The 24753-nt window shown below is 40.5% G+C and overlaps 1 protein-coding gene across 2 annotated transcripts in view; it reads left to right on the forward strand.

Annotated features, from left to right (window-relative positions):
* Positions 1–2992: 2992 nt before the first annotated feature.
* efl1 (elongation factor like GTPase 1) overlaps positions 2993–24753 on the forward strand; it is a 122250-nt gene continuing 100489 nt past the window's right edge. Inside the window, exons 1-9 of one of the 2 annotated variants that reach the window (XM_028583511.1) lie at positions 2993–3062; positions 3570–3669; positions 4854–4921; positions 5014–5098; positions 10747–10880; positions 14304–14441; positions 16149–16387; positions 18522–18645; positions 24333–24412. In XM_028583511.1, coding sequence (XP_028439312.1) covers positions 3579–3669; positions 4854–4921; positions 5014–5098; positions 10747–10880; positions 14304–14441; positions 16149–16387; positions 18522–18645; positions 24333–24412 — 959 coding nt within the window. In that variant the 5' untranslated portion in view covers positions 2993–3062; positions 3570–3578. The other variant, XM_028583520.1, reaches the window with a different exon arrangement.

The following is a 24753-nucleotide window of genomic DNA, read 5'->3' on the forward strand; positions in this document are numbered from 1 at the left end:
AGCGAGTAGTGACTCTAGAGTCATATAGTGAGAGAAACAAAGTGTCTCCCCTGTTCTTTCTGACCACGGTGGGAAATTTGTTGATTTCATGTTGTTTTACGGAGAAGGAGAACCAGGAAATGAGTCGGGGGAAATGCAACACTACCAAGCCACGCCCACAGCAGTCGCTATGACGACCAGCCAAGCTGAGGCGATACTAAAATCTGCAATGGAAAAGGGACGCACAGTGCGTCGAGGCGAGTAGAGTCGAGGCGAGTCGAGCACGTACCATGTAATGGAAAAACGCCTTTATTAGTACCACATTGCAGAACAGCTCTGCATTGGTCTGAGGTGTTTGGGTCCCATAACATGGAAGCTATTGAGCAAAAAGCCATTTTCCATAGGAAATAAATGGGGTTCTTAAAAAAATTCATAAAAAAAGGAGATGCAAAATATAAATTTATAGTGTAGTGTGTCTCATTTGTACCACACTGAAGAACAGTTCTGCATTTTTCTGGGGTGTTTGGGTCCCATAACTTGGACTCTATTGAGCAAAACGCCGTTTTTCATAGGAAATTAATGGGATTATTAAAAAGATTTTAATAAAATAGTAGGTGCAAAATATTCATTTATAGTGAGGTGTGTCTCATTTGTACCACATAGCAGAACAGTTCTGCATTGGTCTGGGGTGTTTAGAACATCTAATATACAAGCTATCAGAAAGTTCAGAACGTAATTTATTGACGGTCCCTAGGTAAAAACCAAGCAGTTAGGAGCAAAATGGGTGTCCTATTGTTTTCTGCCAAGACTGAGTGAAAGCACAGCAGGAACTGATGATGAACCTGAAATGAATATCCGAATATCTGTTGAATATCCAACATCAAACTAACTTCACCACGGTTGTATGTTAAGCAGCCACTACAGCCCCAAACATGTCAGAAATTTCGGCACATTTTGAGGAATCCGCCTGTAGATTCTTAATTTTTTCTCCTGTAATTTCTCTGCACCTCCCTTGCGCTTTGGTGGTAATTTGTCCATTTTAACATGGATGCTAAACCAGGCACGGCGTTATGGGTGGGCCTGACGGGCCTAGGCCCACCCACTTTTCAACAGGCCCACCCAAAACTTTTCTTCAAAAAAAACAAAAAAAACTTTTAATATTATAACTTGGCCAGGGACCCAGCCAGAACTGGGCCAGAATTGTAGCAAGGATGTGGCCCTGTGGTGGGCCAGACAAATTTTGTTATGTGGGAAGGAGAGCGATCGTGGATAGGTTCGTCCTTTGCACCGAAACTTTTTACAATGCAACAACCTATTTAAAGAGCATCAAGCTATTACAATCTTTATTATGTGAGCACATATAATATAAAACTATATTAGTCAGTCATTTATTAGGTTAAACAGAATTTGAAAACGTTTTTAATTTAAGGCCCACCCACAATTGGTCTGGCCCATCCAAAACTGGAATCTTGGCGCCGTGCCTGTGCTAAACTTCCAGCATAACTATTACAGCTCGTGTCTCAGGGCCGGGAGGCGTGGCCATAGTGGGATTCGTAAATTTGCGGCCCGGGGTGGGGAAGGGTGCTCCTGGATTTGATTGGGTCAGGCCAGTACCATTAAAGAAAATTAACCAATGGGCTGCTGTGAGTTTTTATGGGCCGGCGCGGCCGAAAAAAAAAAAAAAAAAAAAAAGACCTATTTATCGATGATTCGGCCCAAAAGTGCGTCGGCCCACCGGGAAAATGCCCGGTATGCCAGATGGCCAGTCCAGCCCTGGATCCAGGCATGGGCTGGGAGAAGACAGGAGAGGAGGAGGTGTTGGAACCTGTTTGGACAATTGGACGCATCCTCCCTCCTTTTCTTGTTGAGGTAGTGGCTCAGAGAGCAGAGTCAGAAGAGCAGGCAGCTCTTTACAAGATTCCAACAACAACAACAACTGTGGGTGAAGAGGATGGAGAGTATGAACATGATGATGAGGATGAAGTGCTGGAAGAAATAGACTTAGAATATCTCTTCAGTGATGATGAGGAAGATGAGTAGTTAAGGTCAAATTTTATTATTTATAAATGTTTGGCCATAAATTAAAAAAACAGAGTAAATGTTATAAATGTCAAAAATAACCATTCCATTACATTTCCGGGGTCATAATTGTATAGAAAAATATGTCCATTTGTTAGTTATTTGCATCAAAGGTTATGCCACTTTATATCATTATATATATTTCAGCTTGGTACCCAGTTTAATCTTAAAATAGACACTTGAATGATAAAGAAATAACAGGTTGTGAAAAAAAATCACCCTATGCGCTTGAGAAAAAATAGTTGATCCTCTACACATCTTTGGCCATTTTTTACTATTTCTGTCCAGAAATAGGGTCAGTAATGTCAAAAATAACCATTCCATTAAATTCCTGGGGTCATAATTGTATGGGAAAATGTGTTCATTTGTCTCTGTATGTTATTTATCCTACTTCAAATGTTATGCCACTTTCTATATCATTTTTAGATTTTTCGGGTTCTGGTCGGGTGCAGTAAAGGGTTAAAAATTAAGCCTTTGGGACATTATTTCAGCTTGGTACAGGGCAGATTCTGAAAATAGACACTTTAAGGATTTAAAAAAAATCAGGTGGCATAAACAAAAAGCGCGTGGACCCCTATTTCCATCTAACTAATGAACTTACCACAATTTTTCCAAAATATGCTCTTCCATCTGGTAACGTAGCAACCACAGAGCGTCACAGCATTGAGCGATGTGTTGCATTCACTGACATGTAAAAAAAAAATAAAAAACTAAAAAGAAAAGAGCCATTGGTAGGGAATGCATACTTTGTTAAAAGTGGAAAGTGTCAGACAATTTTTGGTGGTGAATCGAAATATTGGTGTTTTCTAGCAGTATTTAACTAAAAACCAAATAACACTGTAACTGGCAAGTAGGCTACAAGCTATAAACTGCCTATGGCTACAAAATGAAGTCGTAGGATAGATCTCGTTTTTACCATGTTCTATGAATGCAGCACCTATGTTAGCCAGTGGGCGTCATAGTGGGCGTGGCTAATTTGGCTCATCAACTTCCGGGAAAACAGCGTGAGTTGAAAATGTCCACATGTCTTTAAAATATGTGCTTATTCTCACAATACTGTTGTATTTTACTGGACACGGCAGCGTAGCGCGTGACAGTGTTATTGTGTGTAGACTCTAGAAGCCAGGTTAGGTCTTATTCTTCTTTCTGGGAGAAGTTTGGTTTAGGTTAGCCACAGTGTTAGCAGATATCACCTGCCACAATTCACAGAGAGAAACCCCAGTGTCAGTATCTATTTTCCAGTCTAGTTTCAGCCTTTGTGTTCACTGTACTCACGTTAACAAAGTCCACGTTTTAAAACCACACACTGTTGAAACCCTTTGGTACAACCACACCTCGCTGCCAACGATAGCCAACTTTATAGCCAGTACGCCTGCACTTTAACATAGCTTAATGCAACGTTAACATTACTGTGTTGCTGTCCTATCACCGTAATTTAACCCTGCTATGTTAGTAAGCAATTAGCAGCTTACGCTACCAGCCTGTACGTTTCGTGTTGCCATTTGTTTTAGGTGTTCGCCATGGGACACACCAGCCTGGATAAGATCATTGCACTGCAGAGAAACCCTGCCAACATTAGAAACCTTTGCATTCTGGCGCATGTTGACCATGGTGAGTTCAATGTCTGTATTAGCAACAGCGAGCCCTGATGTTTGCTCATTTATTTACTGTACATAATCGGCCTGCCCGATTATTGTGGCCGATGTTTGGCAATTTGGTGTTGCTATAATAACCAATAACGTTAATTAACTATAAAGTGCGCTACAGCTCTGTAAGCAGTCTCCAACTCTTGTTTAAACTTCAAGAAGCTATTTTTGTTTTTATTTATTCTTTATTTTCTTAATGCGTATGTTTACAGTTTAATTTTTATTAAATAATTGCTTAAAGCATTTAAACACATGCTTATGTGTTGGAGTTTGTACCATTCCAAAATGTTGATTTTGACTGAAAGTTTTTCATTTTTACTGTAAATGCATACTGTATCGGTTCCAAATATCTGTTGTCTGTTTCATAAACTAATAATAATTAGTATCGGTGTTGGCCCGGAAAAAACAGTATCTGTCGATCCATAGTACATGGCAAAGCCATATTCCTTTTAATATGTTCTTGACTTGGTATTTACCTGTTGATGGGCTCAGTACTTCTCCGTAGTAAATTCAGAATAGAAGGTAACACATATTTACATAACTGTCCACTTTAATAACTTCAATTGTCAGTTGCCAAATCATACAGTAGCAACCACTGAGTGTTAACTAACTGCTTAAAAATATATGGAGGTATAAGTAGCTGTTGTGCAATATACACTTTATGACAAAAACAACATTTTTACTTATTGTTATAGAAATACATTTAACATTTTGAGAGATTTGATATATGAATACAATTATCACAGCATAATTATCTCCAAAAACTATTTTTATTAAAGCAACACTAGAGAACTTTTCCTGCTTTGGTCCCCCTACAGGTTGGAAGTGGAATTGTCCATTACATAACATTATGCAAGTTTGCCAGATTGGGTAGCGCGAGCCGTAGTTCTAATGAGACAACCTGTAGGGGGACCGAAGCGGGAAAAGTTCTCTAGCGTTGCTTTAATTATAAATTATATTTTCAGTTCGTTGATTTTTTGTATATAAAATGTCAACATATTACAAAACAGTAATACAGTCAATTCTAAGATATTCAACTTAAAATGATACTGTATATAAAAAAATACAAAAGCAGTGCATCTTCCGATTTTAAGATCAATCAAAGGTTATTCTTGTCAAAAAAATTTAATGTTCTTTGCATCTTTGCAGGCAAAACTACTCTGGCTGACTGCTTGGTGGCAAGTAATGGTATCATATCAAGTCGGTTGGCTGGGAAGGTAAGTGGCTTTATCCGCTACAGAAATCTTCTTTATGCTGTTTGGTTGTTCTGTCATTATTTGTGCTTATTTGTGGTGTGTTAATGTACCAGCTGAGGTATCTGGACAGCCGGGAGGATGAACAGATCAGAGGAATCACTATGAAGTCCAGTGCCATCTCCCTCCATTACAGAAATGGTAAGCAAGGTTTTGCCATCAGCCTCCATTGTTACTTAAGTGGAATAACTGGACATGATTGCAAGTCATCTTCATTTTGTCCAGCTATCTACAGGAACAAGAGAATTATGCCATAAAGAAGACAAAAAACAGTGCATTCAATTGTTTCATGGTGAATTGAGTAGGCCTGTAGCGACGCGTCAATGACGTTGATGCATCAAAATTATGTTGACTTCATATTTTTGCGTCGACGCTTTGCCACAGCTTGCCACAGCTTGCCACACACATGTGGGAGACCAAAACATTGCAGAATGCCCTGCAAAAAGCCACAATAAAAGAAAAAGTCCTAAAAAAACAGCTTGCCCTAAATCATCGAAGGTATGGGAATACTTCAAATTTAGTTCCAAACGTAAAGGTGTCGTTATTTGCGCTCTTTGCCAAATGGAGTTGGCATACCACACCAGCACAACAGCAATGTGGGAGCATCTGAGGCACCCCATTGTCACTCGTGAAGGAGACAATAACAACTAAGTAATAACGTTGGCTAAATTAATTTCATGTTTGTGTAGTGTGTTGTGTAGCTTGAGCTCTGCGCACTTCGGTGGTGCTAACTAACTATCTTCGCTCTCCGTGCAGTTTGTTCATGCTAGGTTAGTAGCTAACGTTAACGTTAGCTAGCTACTGGCGCCTAGACAGCTGTGTTTAGCTAACGTTAGTTATCATCTAATGTTGGCTTGAATGGTAGCTAGCTTACGGCCGCAGAACACAGCTATCTATAGTAGCTAACGTTAGCTAACGTGAACGTTAGCTACTAACCTAGCACGAACAAACTGCACAGAGAGCTAAGATGCGTTGGTTAGCCTAGCACCACCAAAGTGCACAGCTGCTAGATCTGGCTAACGGTAGCAAGCAGATTGCAGTAGCTTTTGTTGGGACTGTAAAACTGAAAACAGGAATTTTATATTATGTTAAACACTCTGAGGAATGTCTATACTGTGCACTGGACAGTGTTTTTTTGCACTACAACTTTTGAATTTTTTGAACAAAAGAGTTATGTTGGTACTGTAAAAGAGTAAACAGGCTGGCTTTTCATTTTGTATAACAGTAAAATAATTTTATTTTATTTTGTGTAAAGCAGAAGATTTTTGCTGTGCAAAATTGTTGTTTAATAAAGTATACTATTAAGAATTTTTTGGTATTTATTTGAGATACATTATGGTTTTTATTAATCGAGCAACAGAAAAATAATAGTTATATTAATCGTCCAATTAGTCATTAGATTAGTCGACTAATCGATAAAATAATCGCCCGATTAATCGTTTAATAAATAATCGTATACCCCCAGCCCTAGAATTTAGCATATACTATTTATCGGAATCAGAAAAGCGTTTATTGCCACAGTAAGCTACTGTGGGTGTCTGGGGTAGGAGTGCAGCGGATCCCAAAACTCACGGTTCGAATCGGATCGCGGTTTTGAGTCACAGAATGGATACATTTTTCGGATCAGCACAAAAACAGGTGGAATTTAAATGATTTATTAAAATCTAATAATCTCTTTTCACAATAATAATTAATTTCCCCATTAAATTGCTATTATATGACAAAACAGATGAGAAGTGTTCTACACTTTTCACCCAGTCCTTCCAGTTGCAGAGTTCGCTGGTGCTAGGCTAGCACAAGTCAACAGTATCTGCTAGCCTGCCATTAAAAGCTGTCTTACCCACTCCATAGTACACCCGAGGCAAATAAATTATAACGCCAGACTATCGATATAAATGTCTGTTGTAGAGGGGGGCAATATATCGATATCGTGATATGAGATTGGATGTCTTCTTAGATTTTGGATATCGTAATATCGTGATATGACACAAGTGTTATCTGTCCCTGGTTTGAATTACTGGATTACAGTAAAGCGATGTAATTTTTTGAATTTAGCAGACTGTTCTAGCTTTTCTATTATTTGCCGTTACCCACTTAGTTATTATATACACATTAATGATGATTATTTACCAAAAATCTCATTGTGTAAAAATATTTTTGTTAAGCACCAATTGTCAACCCTACAATTTCGCCGCAATATCGATATCGAGGTATTTGGTCAACAATATCATGATATTAGTTTTTTTCCATATCGCCCAGCTCTAGTCTGTTGATAGAATAATGTTAGAATTAAAACTACCCTTGCATCGCATTGCAATAGTTATACTTAAGTTTATTTACCTGCCGCTGTGACCTCCAACTAATTTCACTCTTCCAGGCTATAACTCCGATAACGTTACTGGTACATGAAAAAGCACACAGGCGAGCAATTTGCATGTAAACTGTCCGAGCTTACAGGACGTTTCTATCAGCAATGACCTAACGTTAGCGGTTAGCCCAGCCAGGTATCTATCAAGAGTGTAGCTATACCGTTAGCTAACGTTGTAACTCTCCACAATGCATTGAACAGTAACGTTATCTCCACTAACATTGTCAGTCTCAATCTATCAGTAGCAGCTAGGCTAACGTTATGAAATGGGATAGCTTTATTAGCTAGAGTAGCCTACCGAAAGTTATTACCTGTTCATCAGCTGTTGGTGCATCTGAAAGACGGATGGAACCGCATTCGTTGTCAGTGACTTGTGGTCCTTTAGATTGCGGGGGTTTTCTAAGTCGTCTCGTCTAAAATGATCACTACACATTTTCCACTTGAGTAGGGTCTCCGCTGGTGTCTTGATGTCCAAGCCAGCAGCTACGCTGCGCTTCTCTGTTTACTTTTTGGCGCAGTACTACTAACCGGAGCTAAGTAAAATTCCGCGGCTGCTGAGAAACTAGTCCCTCAAAATGTAATGCGATCGTTGAGATGCAAGGGTAGTTTTATTTCTAACATTATTATATCAACAGACATTTACATCGATAGTCTAGCGTTATAATTGATTTGCCTTTGGTGTACTGTGGAGTGGGTAAGACTGTTTTTAAGGGCAGGCTAGCAGATACTGTTGACTTGCACTAGCCTAGCACCAGCAAACTCTGCAACTGGAAGGACTGGATGAAAAGTGTTGAAAACTGTCTCCACTGATAAATAACACAGGCTAACTTGGAAATTAGGTCCTATGTCCAAAATTCTGAACCACCCCTTTAAGTGGCACTGAAATGAGGCAGTGAAATCCACATTGCTATTCCGTCCGGTAGATACCAGTCGTTTAGGCATTGGTGCTGTATTAGCACCGGGGTTTGGTACCCAACCCTGGCTCTAAATCCGCTATTCTCGGGTAACTTACCTACCAACTGCCGCTGCAACTATAGTCCCTTACACCACTAGTCAGGGGCCTTGTTGGTGAGGCTAACTGCAGAGGGCAAGACATTTTTATTGTTTAGTGTATACAGTATATTTAATAGCAGGATGATCCTTGGTTGATGACTCTGTCCTTTATTATGTTCTACCTAATGTAAAACAAATTCCAATTGTAACCATAAAGTGGTCTTTAGCAACACATCTTTGACTCATTTTACTTTAAAACTATTGTCTCTAATGAATTAGCATAAGTCGCTACTGATTATTGTTTGATGTAAGATTTTTTTTAATTAGTGGTTATCAAATAATGACAAAGACTCAAGTGAATTACATGTTCCTTTGAATAATGATCCACTTACCTACCTCAGACTCAAACTTGCGGCAAACTTCGCAAAAACATTGGAGACAACTAGGGCTGTGACAATATGCTTTTGTCCCGATTCAATTCTTTAACGATACATGGGTGCTGATTGGATTTGTATTGTGATTCTAGAAGTATTGCTATTCAATAGTATTGAGTGTTGCGATTTTCTTTTCCTTCTTTAACAAAAACAAAAGTTGAATAACACACTTCCAGAGACAATACATCATGAGCCATTTCTAAAACTAATTGTTTTCTAAAAAAAATAATATGCATAAAACATGTCAGTCAGTCTGACAATTATTTAATTTGTAAAGAAGAACATAAGGATTTTCTGCTTTTTCTGAACAACTGAAATTAAAACAATTATATTACAGAGGGAAAGTACCGAAAAAAGGTACTGTTGGGTACAGAATTCCAGGTAAAAAGGAAAACAAATGAACGGTACCCAACCCTATATCTGAGACGAGTCTTTTAGTTAGGTTTAAAGATGCAACTATTGACCAGCTGGTGAGCGGAATTGGCCGATTTTCACGTGATTGGCCATGACCGGCGAACGGCCGGTCAGTCTGACATATGCCGAGTTTATGCCGGTCAAATGCACTCGGGTGCCACGTGATTAACATCGCGCAACATCAGCATCACACGTGCACACGCAGGGTTTCCGCTATATGCGTGTAGCAGCAGCGCACCGCTGCTTCTTCAGCTGTTGATGAAATGTCATAAAGTGGTAATTATACACAGCTCTGCAGAGCCGTCTGCTCTACTGATCTCAGGCGAACGGTCAGCTGCTCTCTCTCCCCTCTGAGGCTGAACAACTGGAACATTAAAACCGCACTCACACTGGTCCCGTCAAATATGACAGCTATAGTTGATAGGAAAATAGCGTTGGGCACACTGAATTTGATAAATGTACTGTTTATCAGACCCCAGATGAGACAAGAAGCTAACGTTCGCAAACACTACGGTCCCTCTGCCTCTGGTGCCCTGCTGCAGGAGACGTTGTATTTCCCCGACACGCTGTATTAACGTTACTGTTTAAAACGCTTTCCAGGTTAGTGGGGATGAATACCGCTCAAAACCAACATGAAAAACGTAGTAATCTTCCCTCAGTGTTTTAGTTTTATTGCTAAACTGTGTGTAAAATGAGCGGTGACGTTAAATCATGTTTCAGGTAACGGCACCCAGGGTACCGTCTATTTGCTGGATTGTTCTGAGGTAATCGTCGGTAGCTAACGTTAGCAGATAAACCCGTTGACAGCAACGGTAGTGTTCATATTTATGCACAATGACAAATGAAGCAAACTTGCTAAAAAAAGGAAAACTACACGCTGTTTTCAGGTAACGTTACTGTTGACGTTCAAACAGGCCTGTGTGTGTTTTGAGAAATATCTTTCTACTGCAAGGCTATATTTATTTTATTTTTATTTGTTATTTATATATTATTTTATTGCCATTACCTGTTTTCATACAGAAGTTTAGTTTGCTAAATATATCACATTTTTTTAGTTGGATATTGGATGTGAAAAGAAGGAAATGGTTCTTCCATAACATTGCACTTTAGATGTGTGTGAATTTCCCACACCAGGAGTAATTTATATAGTTCTATTTTATAGCGATCGTTTATCTGTTCAAAAAATGTTCAATGTTCTGTGCAAAATGTAAAATGTTCTATTAAAGAAAATATAGAAAATAAATATTTGTAAAGTGGTTAGAAAAAATGAAATCGGAATCGGCTAAAATTGGTATCGGCAGGTCAAACTCAATTAAAAATTGGAAATCTGAATTGGCCTAGAAAATTGTAATCGGTGCATCTCTAGTTAGGTTGGTCCTTTTTTTCTGTTTTTGGTGCTTTTTTTTCAGCATTTCACAGTCATTCAGCTTAGGTGTTGACAAAAACGGCTCGGGTGCTGCACCTTGTAATGGCGGGGAAAACCCTGATTTACATTAAAAGCTGATAAATACTCTGCTGATTAAGCATGGGGATTTGGAGGAGAAGACTGAATAGTGTCTGTGTGCCTTTTGTCCCCTCAGGAGATCAGGACTACCTACTAAATCTGATCGACTCTCCTGGTCACATTGACTTCTCCTCAGAGGTTTCCACTGCTGTCCGCCTGTGTGACGGGGCCATTATAGTTGTTGATGCTGTGGAGGGAGTGTGTCCTCAGGTAAACATCACCGTTGACTTAAAGGAATACGCCACCGTTTGTTAAAATAGGGCTTATCACGGTCTACCCTGGCTGTAGATAGGTGGGCCAATGCATTTTTTGTCTCAGTGCAAGTAATTAGGTTGTTTTTTTGTCTTTTGTTGGCTCACTTTTACTCACAACATGCTAACCGGCAACATAGGATTCCATTCGCTACGCTAAGCTAACTAGCGGCGGCGCTGCCAGTGTTGCACCAGACTAAAACGATGGATGCACAAAAAATGCGTTGGCCCACCAATCTACAGCTAGGGGAGACCGTGATAAGCCCTATTTCAACAAACGGTGGCGTATCCCTTTAATGTCTCATGCTGTATGTTAGTTTTTAAAGAAAACTCATATTTACTACAGAGATTGCAGCCAATCACCTTCTCAGCTGACCGAATGACACGCTGCAGTCTGCCCTTGTCCTTGGCAGTGCAGCAGCGTACCAGATGGTGATGGAGGATGTGAGGATGGACTTAATGATGGCTGTGTAGAAGTGCACCATCATTGTCATTGGCAGGTTGAATTTCTTCAGCTGCCGCAGGAAGTACATCCTCTGTTGTTTTTTCTTGACAAGGGAGCTGATGTTCAGCTCCCACTTGAGGTCCTGGCTGAATTCTTCCTGAAGTCCACAACCATCTCCACTGTCTTTAGAGCGTTGAGCTCTAGGTTGTTTTGCTTGCACCAGGTCACCAGGTGGTCAGCCTCCGACCTGTAGGCGGACTCGTCACCATCAGAGATGAGTCCGATGAGGGAGGTGTCGTCCGCAAACTTTAGTATTGGATTGGATTTGATATTTGAAATGAAACACTAACTGTGAGGTTAGGGTGCTGACTGTTAATCAGCTCCTCTGCCTTTTCCTAGTGCTCCTTATGGCATGAGGAAAACCAATTTGAGCCGAGAAAGTTGGGCCAGTGGACGGTGCATGGCTTTGGCTCGACTTGGTCACAGACTCTCATTTTACAGCTTAACACTGACTACGTTTAAACGCAAATAATATTCCTTTTTTTAGCCCTTACTCCGAAAAAGGCGATATTCTGACTTAAGCTGTTTACAAGGTCAGCGTTGCGATGTTTGTGCATATTCAAAAACCTGTTGATATCCAAGTCTTTGATAATGTTTAAAAGTAGCTGTGCTTTTGCTTCTTTTCTTTTGGCCATGCATCTCTACCGCAGCCGGACTCACTTGAACTGTTGGCTGGTTGGTTTGTGTACAGTGACCATAGAGCTGACCATAAGCCGTAAACAGGCAAGAGGCTGTGAACTGGCCGTTAACCCCGGTTAAGACAGATTCTAAATGTGCTGTATACATGTCCAAAGAATGCTTCTAAAATCCAAATGATACTGGCATATCACGTTTTAATCTTTAAGTTTCAAAAAAGGCATTATTCAGACTATGCTGTTTTCACATGACCTGAATCATATTTGGAATTATGGATGCAGCAGTTAACCAATTTCACTATTAAAGGTGCACTATGAGATCCTGCATGGTTATGGCGCAATTTAATTTTTGTCTCAAATTGTAGGCATCTCTCCCTAGCTGCCTGCCCCCTGAATACAAACCACGTTCCAGCCAATCACCGACAAGATGGTTGGGGCAGGGGGTGGGGGTTAGTGTGTCTTTTTCACTGAAATTAAGGCTGCTGCTCTAAAAACACCCCCTCCCCCCAACCATCTTGTCAGTGATTGGCTGGAACGTGGTTTGTTGTATTTTGGTGCACAGCCTGTGCCACTAGTGTTTGTTTGACGTTTACGACCCCTGTGTTGTCTCCCCAGACCGGGCTTTTTCACAGTGTATTCAGGGGGGCAGGCAGCTAGCAAAAATGAAATTGCGCTGAAACCATGCAGGAACTCATAGTGCACCTTTAATCACACTTTAAAACGTCACGTTAATTAATCGTTAAGGCTCCGCTACACCGAGTGTTAACTGACTTCACGTTATGTGTAGTTAAACCTCCTTGACAACATAAACATTTGCACACACACACACATAACTATGGGATAACTTACTGCTGCAATTTTTTATTGTTACATAAAGTTAGCAAACACCTGGAAAACACAAAGCAGACCTCACGACAGCTGCTGCTGCAACGGGGAATTTAACCCAAGTTGGTAAGCTTGCTAGCGTAGTGTTTGTTAGCTTGTTAACATTACCAGTTACCTAACGTTGGGCTGTTTAATGTTAATGGTAACGTTACAGTTAACAGCTAACGAGTCAGGAGCCGACGTTTGCATTTAGTGCATTTAAGATAACGTAACGTTAAGAGGCAAAACTCTGCAATAGCTCAAACATGCCACGGACACGTTATTATGGAACCCACACAACTAGCATCCACACGCTACTATTGGTCCATGGTTACGCAAGGTAACGTAACCTGATTTGTTCAGGTCCTATCCCCTGACCAATCGGCTATCCTAACCTCAACCACCCGAGGTCAATGCCTAACCCCAACCAATCGAGCTGCTTCGTAGGGCAGGACTTGTCTGGAAGTTACGTGGGATCCATCACTGACATTACCACTTAAAGTTACCATTTAACGTTACTTACTCCTTTTCATCCCCTATGGGACATAAGGCTACAAAGAGATCTCTAGATCGCATTTATTCCTTGGCGACATGCTGCACATCTCCCTGTGACAGGTGCATAATGTCTAGCAGCTCCTCCAACTTTTAGAAACACCAGCTAGCAGGGCCCAAAGGACAGCACTGTTGTTGCCAACTTGGCCTTTAGTTTGTGGCGTGACTTATTCACCTCTAGTTTCTAATCTTTTCAGATGAATTTAAATGAAAAGGTTGATTACGTAATCAGTTTTAAAACAGTTATTGTGTTATTTCTGTTTCAAAAGGCTGCAATAGTGGCTGGGTTGGATCAGTGGGTAGAGGAGGCGCACATATAATTAGAGCTATTATAATTAATTGGCACAATAATCGTACCAACAAATTCTATAATTGTTGCATCCCTATTTGGAATATTGTCATATTCGGAATAATAGTGGATTATTAGTGTGCATGTAAACATACTCAATGAAACGTCTAGCCTGTGTCTTTCCAACAATAACAAAATCCACCTACCAGCTCCTCCAAAGCTCACTAATTAGAATGTTATATCTCATTATTTTTTCCCAAAAAAAGTGTTAAAATGACAAGTTGCCTGTGCGTATACCTTTAGACCAGAAGTCTCAAACTCAAATTGGATGGGGCCACTGCTAGTATTGTCATCTCAAAGGAGAGCCACTTTTACAAGAGTGCCAAAAAGCAGTATTTCTGGAGGAAATAAATAAATGATTGTGTTGTGTAAATTACTACTGCTATTACACATAGAAATTGCATGTTTGTCCATCGGCCTTGCAAAACTGGGTCACAGTGATTTCTTTTTCTCATTGCGCGTGTGCGTTGTGTGCAGACCCAGGCTGTGCTGCGCCAGGCGTGGCTGGAGAACATCAGGCCCGTCCTGGTCATCAACAAGATAGACCGACTCATCCTGGAGCTGAAGCTCACCTCTCAGGAAGCTTACAGCCACCTGCAGAAGATCCTGGAACAGGTGAGAGCTCTCATCTGACACAGGCCACACTCAGGATATCTTCACTAGATATTTTTTTATAGAACACTCTCAGCCCGCGGTGTTACAGCGCTACAAAGAAACCTTCCGTGAAATTGTACTTGTTTGTGTTCAGCTGTCTTGAATCGTTTAAGCCATTGTGTATTTTCTAGGGTTTGACCGATACCGGTTTATCAAGGCCAATACCGATGCCCATTATTAGTAGTATTAGACATCGATAACCGATATTTGGAACCGATATGCATTTACTGTAAAAAATGAAAATCTTTAAATCAATAAATAAATTAAAAAATTCAACTAACTAAACTGAACAACGTTTCACAGACATGTGACTAACAGAAATGGAAAAATGTGTCCCGGAACAAAGGATGGTCAAAATCAAAAGTCACAGTCAGTATCAGGCATCTCCTCCTCATGGACTGCACTAGGTTTGCCAGTTCTTGCTGTGAGATGTTACCCCACTTTTCCACTAAGGCACCTGCAAGTTCCTGGACGTTTCTGGGGCCATGGTTCTCGCCCTTACCCTCCGATCCAACAGGTCCCAGACGTGCTCAATGGGATGGAGATCCGGGCTCTTCGCTGGCCATGGCAGAACACTAACATTCCTGTCTTGCAGGAAATCGGGCACAGAACGAGCGGTATGGCTGGTGGTGTTATCATGCTGGAGGGTCATGTCAGGATGAGCCTGCAGGAAGGGTACCACATGAGGGAGGAGGATGTCTTCCCTGTAACGTCTGTGAAATGTTGTTCAGTTTAGTTCTTAGTAGTTGAATTTTGTTATGTTCATACAAAGTTTTACGCGTGTTAAGTTGGCTGAAAATAAAAGCAGTTGAAAGGGAGAGGACATTTCTTTTTTTGCTGGGTGTATATACAGTATCTCACAAAAGTGAGTACACCCCTCACATTTTAGTAAATATTTCATTATATCTTCTAATGGGACAACACTGAAGAAATTACACTTTGCTACAATGTAAAGTATTAAGTGTACAGCTTGTATAACAGTGTAAATGTGCTTTCCATAAAATTATCTCTCTATCATTTCTTTATCAGGATGCATAGTATCTAAGATACTATGCCCCACATCATCACATACCCTTCACCATACCTAGAGATTGGCATGGTTTTATGTCAGTTAGCCTAATAGCTAGTTTGATTTGCATTGAGAGATGATTTTATGGAAAGTACCCCCTGCCAATCTCTAGGTATGGTGAAGGGTATGTGATGACGTGGGGCTATTTTAATTCCAAAGGCCAAGGGAACTTTATCAGGATGCATAGTATCCTGGATCCATGAAATAACTGGCCTTTAAAAATTAAAATCTGCCTGCCTCTATGGGAATTTAACATAGGGGTGTACTGACTTTTGTTGCCAGTGGTTTAGACATTAATGGCTGTATGTTGAGTTATTTTGAGGGGACTGCACATTTACACTGTTATACAAGCTGTAAACTTAATACTTTACATTGTAGCAAAGTGTCATTTCTTCAGTGTTGTCCCATTAAAAGATATAATGAAATATTTACTAAAATGTGAGGGGTGTACTCACTTTTGTGAGATACTGTATAACACACTAAAAGATGGGAAAAATCCCAGAAAGCATAACAGGGGCTCTTTAACTCATGGAAATCATGAATAAAAAGTTGGATGTGTTTTGTAGATCACTGTAACTAAGTAGTGTTCTTCCTCGTAGGTGAACGCGGTGACAGGCACTTTGTTCACATCCAAAGTGATGGAGGAGCGGGCGGAGAAAGAGAAGGAGGAGGCAGCGGAGGAGAAGGAGGAGGAGGAGAAAGAAAGCGAGATTGTGAGTGGAGATCAGGTTTACGACTGGAGTGCCGGGCTGGAGGAGGCCGACGACTCCCAACTCTACTTCTCCCCCGACCAGGGGAACGTGGTGTTTGCCAGCGCCATCGATGGCTGGGGCTTCAGGTGAGACCGCTGGCTCCATCTTTAGCTGCATCCATGACTTGGGGTGTGGAGGGTCTAAAGCATGGATGTGTTGGACTCAAGGCCCGCATGCTGAACCCTGCCCCTCGCAGATTTTGATCTGGCCTGAAAATTAATTTAGGTTCGCAATAAAGAGTTTTCATATTCAGGCTGTGGAACAGGTTGCTGTGAGTCGGCTGTGTGGTTAAAAGTAAATGGGTGAAAATGCCCCAAAAAGAATCTAAAAAAATTTATAAAAATAAAATAAAAAAAAAGTCAAAAAACATCAAAAATGTTGAACACAAAAATTAAGAAAAAGCGACAAATGTAAAAAAAAAAAAAAAAAAAAAAGTAACATGCAGTAATACAATCAAGATACTTTTCTATGAAATAAAAGCATGTAAAAAAAAAAGAAAAAAGTCTGTCCCTAAGTGAAATTGAGTTTGACACCCCTGCTCTAAAGCTTCAGTTAAACTGCCGCGGGCCTCCGTAGACGGCGTGCGTACGCTAAGAGCATGCACAGAGACATTTATGCTCAACACGTTTTTTAATAGTATTCTCTGAAACACCAGAGGGCGTACAAACAAAATAATCTGTGATTAGGCAAGAAGTAGTAGAGAAGAAGAGACCGGAAGTAAAGGAAAGGCGGCTGCCTTGGAACAGTAGTAAACGCATCCATGTTAAACACCCACGTACCGCCAACCATCACATTTATATACTCATTAACCTGACTGTCCTTTATCTCCAAATGGACACTAGTGTCTGCCTGTGACACTGTTAAGAACACTCTTTACATGAAGCTGTTTTTTTTTTTCTTATATTTCTTTTTTTTAGCCGTGACAAAACGAACTCTCATGTTTTTCCACACTCTCCAGCAAAATGCCTCTTCTTTTGCCGTGGTGTTTCTCTCTGACCACACATTTAAGGCTGATTGACCCTCTGTGGCCTGTACATGGAGAATCACGCAGATGTTTGTAGAGGCAAGCCTGAAACTGAAAGCGCAGCGCGCGCTGAGTTACAAAAATTCAGAGGTGCACGACCACGCGCCGCGACAACTACAGGACCCCTCGCGCGGGAAAAGACAGCCCGCGGTGACCTCATTGTATGTCTCGCTCACCTCGCGCCGGGAACACCGCTGCGACCATAAACCTAGCTTGAGTCAAAGCACTTCTCAGATGTAGCGATTTGCTTTAAAAATGCAGAAGGCAGTTTCACTGGAGGCTAGAGATGGCACAATGTATGACTATATTAGTATTCAGCAAGTAGTTTGTGTTTATTTAGAATATTTCAAATGTCTTTAACATATCACAAACTGGAAAGATAATGTGGCTCATGGGTTTGACCTATTCTGGCACTGGAATAACCCAGTAACTTAATCAATACCTCAAAATCCATTGTTTATTCATTCAATATCTTTAAAAATATGGAATGCCATTTCATTCAATATCAAATAAATACATGAATAAATAAATATGCCTATGAAATACATCCTGTTTATTTATTTAATATCGAATAAAATGACATTACGTTTTGACACACCTGAAAACATTTTTACACGTCCACTAGATGGTGGTGTCCACTTAGATTTAATATTGGACACTAAATGAGTCTCAACATGATTCCAGAGGCATCAGAGACCAGAGCAAAACCAAGCTGTTTGATACCTAAAAAGACCTCATACATTTCTCTGGTTGAGGAATTTCAAAGTAAAATACTTTCTCCTTACATTTCATTACATCACTTGCACCATGTGCACACAGTGGCATAAAGCCTCCATGTTGCCCTGGCAGTTTGGTGTACGCCAGTCAGTTATGAGGACACAAAGGCTGGCTGAGGGTAGCTGTGTCCCTGTGATCACTAAATAAACCGATCAGGTCTCAGAGGAGACGGCCGAGTCTTATGTGCCTCTGAACCCGTCTGTAGCAAAACAATAGGAGGATAAGATCCAGACAACATGTTCACCCTGATCCTGTTCAAATCTCTCATCAAAGCTCCACTTTATTCAAAGCTGCTAATAAGCCCGATTAAAATTGCAGCATAGCTTGCAATAAAGATCATTGCCTTTCTGTTGTCTGTGATAACCTGCATAAAAAATTTAACGGAGGACTAAGAGTTAGATTTTTTTTGTGTTTCCTAGCATCCAGCAGTTTGCCCACATCTACAGCCAAAAAATGGGTATCAAGGCAGAGGTGCTGCTCAAAACCCTGTGGGGAGATTTCTACCTCAACGCTAAAGCAAAGAAGATCATGAAAGGAGCTCAGGTAATGTAACCATGAGTCATTGTAGGTCTTTTTTTAAACACGCATTTTCTCTTTTCCCCATGTTCCTTTCTCCTATTTGACACATTCTGTAACTACCAAAGAAAGATTGAAAAAATAAATCTGAGGTTACTTCATTGCAAGGGGAGCGCAACCTCATATTCAATCTTTGTTCAGGGCTTACTGTTTGTTTTTCTTCATAAAACATAATAATTTGTGGCCGGGTTGGGTCAGTGGTAGAGCAGGTGCACATATACTGAGAGGTTTATGCCTCGACGCAGAGGTCCAGGGTTCGAATCCGACCTGTGACAATTTCCTGCAAGTCTTCCCCCTCTCTCTCCCCTTTCTCCCCTAGCTGTCCTGTCAAAATAAAGGTGGAAAATTTGTGAATATATGCATTTATTTTATTCATTAAAAATGGGTACAGATTAACAATCAAACATCCATAATACTTACCCTTGGGTTGATAATAACTATAAAAAAATAACAGCTGTTTTTAGTTTTTTTTCTAATTACTCTGGCTGGCATATATAGTCAGCAGCTCATTTGTGTTATGTTCCCCGTTTTTCTCTTCGCCTTTTCTTAGAGCAAGTATCCCATCTCACTCCTACGTTGACCTTTTTAGTGTAAATTACAGAGATTTCTCGCAGAAGCAATTTTTGGTTCTTTGGGGACATAAAATCTGGGTTTGTTTCTTATATATCAAATATCAAAAAGGAGATATTACAGTGTGACTGTGATTCAAGAATTATGTTTAGCTTGAGTAATATGGTCTATCACAAATATACGGTTGAATTCATAAGCACTACAGTGCAACTTTAGGGGCCCTATGTTGCACTTGGCGCAGCGCACAAGCACGACGCAAGGGTCTTTTCTAGTTTGAGACCGATGCAGTTGTCAATTTCCTGGCCAGCGCCCGCGTCGTTTCAATAGCAAATGCACCCGCGCCCGTCTGTGCACCCATGGGCGTTCTGGTCTTACAGGGAGGTGTGTTCAGGTGCATTCTTGGCGTATTGCGATCTTGAGGCAGCGGAAAGTGATTGCGCCATTGACCAACAAAAACCTGGTCTAAAGTCAATAGTGCAGCATTTCATTGTTATTTTAACAGCACATTAGTAAAATCCGCCTAGGCTCATGCACAGCGCGCACACACTATGCTTGTTACACACACACACACACACACACACACACACACACACACACACACACACACACACACACACACACACACACACACACACACACACACACACACAGGGAAGCGCAGCAGCACACAAACATGCAAAAGATTACAAATAAAAATATTGCAATGTGAAATAGTATTATGATATGATCTGCTCGCGCGCTTTCACTTCGCGCACGAGCAGATCCGTTTCTTCTCCTGAAAATCTCTCCTTCCTGCTCAGCAAATCCGCCATCATAATAGCAGTGCGCCAAGGTACAAAAAGGTACAAGGCTTTTAAAGGGAATGGGTCAGGACACTCTGATTGGTTTATTGCATGTTACGCCCAAAACACGCCTGTAATTAAAGTACAAGTAAGGTAAGTACACAAAGTATAACCCTTTTTGAACCATGCAAAAGTGGATTTGTACACGCCCTAAACGCACCTGCGCCAGGCACTTAATGCTGTGCGCTTAGAGCGTTAAAATAGGGCCCTATATGTCACGATGATGTTGACACATTAGGTCCATTGTCCTTATTAGTTAACTTGCTAAACCTTTTGCATTTAGGTGAGACAAGAATCAGAAAATAGTATTACCATTATTACTAATATTCTTACTAATAAACAATGGATTGTGGATTATGACAGTTATTTAATTAGTGTGAATGAGTTCCTGTTTTAATTTGATTTATGGTTCTGCGTTGAATCTAGGCCTTAAGGTACGTACGTAGGTACACGTAGATACGGACCCTACGCCGTATTCTGGGGAGGTGCCCAGAAATGTAACCACATGTTGTGGCGACACCGATTGCAACAACTGTGATTGGGCGCTTGGCCGTGGCTTGATAGCGTTGCATTTCCCCCCGACTCATTTCTGGGTTCTCCTTCTCCATCAACACAAGAAATCAAGGAGAGGGCTAACTTTTCCTTTCTACAGATCTCCCACTTTGGTCAGAAAGCACAGGGGAGACTCCTTCTCCACCTCCGAAGTTGCTACTCGCTCCGAAGCTAATCACGTGACACTCTCCCTCTCGCTCTACCACACAATCCCCACGCACACTCACATGCCGGCTCTGCTATCCTCTTCAAGAGATACGCTAGAACGACGCAGACACACCAACGCACAAGTATAAATCATCACAGCGCTGTAGGCCCCTAACGTAGGCTACGGCGTAGGCTCTGTGTAGAGACTACGTAGTACTATATTTCAGCCTTTAGTTTCCCTGCCTTGCCATTCTTCTTTTTTGTGAACACTGATTTAGGGCTGAACAATTTGGGGAAACAAATCCAAGTGTGATTTTTCTGCCAGATATTGCGATTCGATTTGCGGTTGTTGTTTTTTTGACCTGCATATTGCACCTTTTCCGATCGTGTTAAATAAAGTGATAAAATATAAATGAAAAATCCACTGAAACTAGGATATTTCTGTACACAATCTGTGATATGTAACATTTTTCCAGCATTTATCTTATGAAAAAACAGTAAATATAATAACGAAAAGAGGAATAAAAAATGCTAAATCAAATCAAATTACACCAAACCTTCAAATAAATAATTCACATTTGATTAATTGCAGTCTTGACGATTAGCCAATCGCATTCTTTCAAATCGCGATTTTGATTGAAAACGACTAATCCTTCAGCCCTACACTGATTTCAACTAGCTTTGCCCAGGTCCCCCTATTTTAGTCCATATCACTGGATAAATGATGGTTTTTACATAACCCTTGTATGTCTGACAGTTGTAGGTGTTCACATCATCAGTACCGGTTCTGTGCTCTTTTTACTGGTGGTGCCAATCACCTCACAATTGGATTAAGATTCTGAGGGCTACGACGCGATGATAAACCAGCAGGTGTATGACACTGGCTGGCTGATTGCTGATCTAACCCTCTGATCTGTATTTCTACTTCTGTCTCTGTGCTCCCACTCCCCACTCAGTGTGGGGCCTCTGCCTCCAATTCAATGTTCAGTCCTAACCGCGTGTCATTTCCAACTGAACCGAATGTAGAGTGTAGTTCTGTGAGATGCTAATGGAGCCTGCTTTGGCCTCCTGCAGTCCTGCCTGCACACTTACACACTGCCGCCCACTCACTAGAGCTAACATGGGGCGCCAGAGAAGAGCTGAATCCGCTCTGTACTCGTTTTGAACAGACAGTTCAGTTCGGAGCTCATCTTGATGTGCTAAATGTGAGACTTGAATCAAACCCAACCCTAATGTTAAGTTTAGCGTTTTCTTTGTCTAAGACAAGTGGATATGCTTGCTTCAGGCAATCTTTCTCACATGATAAAGTAATATTGCCATTATTTGCCAGTAGTGTTAATTTCGTCAGACGAGACGAGACTAAATATGTTCGTCAACGACCTTTTTTTCCATGACTAAGACGAGACGATGACGAGACTGCGCCAATGTCCAAAAACGCTGACTAAAACAAAATTAACATGCGTTATTGTTGACGAAAAATGACGAGACTAAAATGTTTGGCATAAAATAAAAACTAAGATAAAATCTCTCTTCATTTTCGTCTACAATCGTCTCCACTTTTCCATCATGAGATAGAATATTCCGCTGTTACTCGGGTTGGGTACCGAGACACGGTGCTAATACGGCACCGACCGGTACCTTAACGACCATTATCTACCGGACCGAATAGCAACGCAGATTTCGGTGCCACTTAAATGCCCACGCTTTTCTCTGATGCTCCTGAACGGACGTTAGAGGCAACCGAAACATCGCTGCACGGGACGCTAGTTAACACTATACTTGGCAGAAGGTAACGTTAGCCTACCGTTAGCTAGCAGCTGGAGTAAACACGGTTAAAATGCTGACAGCTAAACGGTGTAAAATTTTGTCTGTATTTCACTGGAGAAGATTCCAACAGTTGCATATGTTGCGTTTACTATGTTGCGCCTTGCCAGCCTCGTGCTGCGTTTAATGTTATTGTAAAATACCATTTTCCTATTCAGTGGTTGTTTTTATCGTTTAACAGGAATTTACTGGTGAAATAAGGCTCGATATTTATATAACTTTATATAATTTATTTTACTATTTGACTGAAATGGTTATCAGAAATAATTTGTTATTTAAAAAAAGACTAAAATGTTTTGGCTAAAACTTGACTAAGATATATTGAGTTCTCTTTTGACTAAAACTAGACTAAAATGACGAGACTTTTAGTCGACTAAAACTTGACTAAGATACCTTGAGTTCTCTTTTGACTAAAACTAGACTAAAATGACGAGACTAGTTGACGAAAACTTGACTAACAAAAAAAGATATGCGAATGACTAAATGTGACTAAATTATGACATTTGGCACAAGACTAAGACTAAATTAATCATAAGCACCACACATGCACATGCAAGGTTTACGCTATATGCATGTAGCAGCGGCGCACTGCTGCTCAATCAGCCGTTTATGTTATACAATTGTAATTATACACAGCTCTGCAGAGTAGTCTGCTCTACTGATTTCAGGCGAACAGTCAGCCGCTCTCCCCTCTCTGAGGCTGAAAAACTGGAACATGAAAACCGCACTCACGCGGGTACCATGAAATATGACAGCTACAGTTTATCGGAAAATAGTGTTGGGCACCCTGACTTTGATGAATTTACTGTTTATCAGACCCCAGATGAGACAAGAAGCTAACGTTAGCGAACACTACATATAAAATCTGATGTTGTATTATAAATGAAACTAGCCAACAATATAACGGCCTACAAGTACAGCTGAAATGATTAGACCATTAAACACACAAGGCTGATACCGATACCCATTATTAGTAGTTAATGAAACTGATAACCGATATTTGGAACTGATATGCATTTACAGTAAAAATGAAAATCTTAAGGTCAAAATTAAGAATGTTACAAACTCCAACACAAAACTTAGTTTAAGCAATTATTTAAAAAATGAGAAACTTTTAACATAATACCCAGTAAAAGATAGTCGGATATTGTTGTGGGCGGGACATTAATTCAGACTCAGTGGTGAGTGAAACCGAAGCAGAGGCACATACAGAGCTGTAGCCGAGCCAAAGTAGCCCACTTTTTAATTCATTAACTTTATCGGTTATCAGGAAATAAAATGCTGATACAGATTATCTGCAAACTGCCAAATAAAACAGAAATCCCTGCATGCAAGATATGAAAAAAATATCTAATTGTGATTATTTTAACTGATAATTCGATTGTGTTATAATTCACGATATTAGAGGGAATTATCATTTTTGTATGATTATTCTCATTGAAAATTCAAAGAAATTTAAAAGAAATTAAAATAAAATAAATTGCGATAAATTGTGCAGCCCTAGTGTGTGCATGGGTTGGTGCAAAGAAACATAAATGTCTTCTATCTCCCTCTTCAGCTCTTATGCTTTTAGTATTTGTCTCCCTGGCATTCGTTCTTACAAAACTATATTCTATATTCCGGAGAATAATCGCGCGTCCATCATTTTTGGAAGCTTGTATCGCTGGTGAGCTTGCATTGATTCTGGTGTGATGTCTTTGTCTCCCTTGTTTGCTGCAGGCCAAAGGAAAGAAGCAGCTGTTTGTGCAGCTCGTGCTGGATAACATTTGGAGTTTATATGATGCCGTTGTCACTAGGAGGTGGGTGACATACTACCCTGAAACACTTTGTTACATTTTAGAAATCACAAGCACTATTGCTTTCTTCTGTTTTTTTTTCCATGAACTGAACACATCTAAGAAAAGTAAAGAAAAAACACAACAGGGTTCTTACTATACATACATCAAGACAGAGTAAGACAAAGATATACAAAAGTAATGATAAAACAATACACACACACACACACACACACACACACACACACACACACACACACACACACACACACACACACACACACACACACACACACACACCACCACCACCACCAAACGGAAATAATTGCAGACAAATTGCTCGAACCATTCAGTTCCCATCTTGT

The sequence above is a fragment of the Perca flavescens genome, chromosome 1 (genome assembly GCF_004354835.1).
Source record: "Perca flavescens isolate YP-PL-M2 chromosome 1, PFLA_1.0, whole genome shotgun sequence".
Taxonomy (NCBI): Eukaryota; Metazoa; Chordata; class Actinopteri; order Perciformes; family Percidae; genus Perca; species Perca flavescens.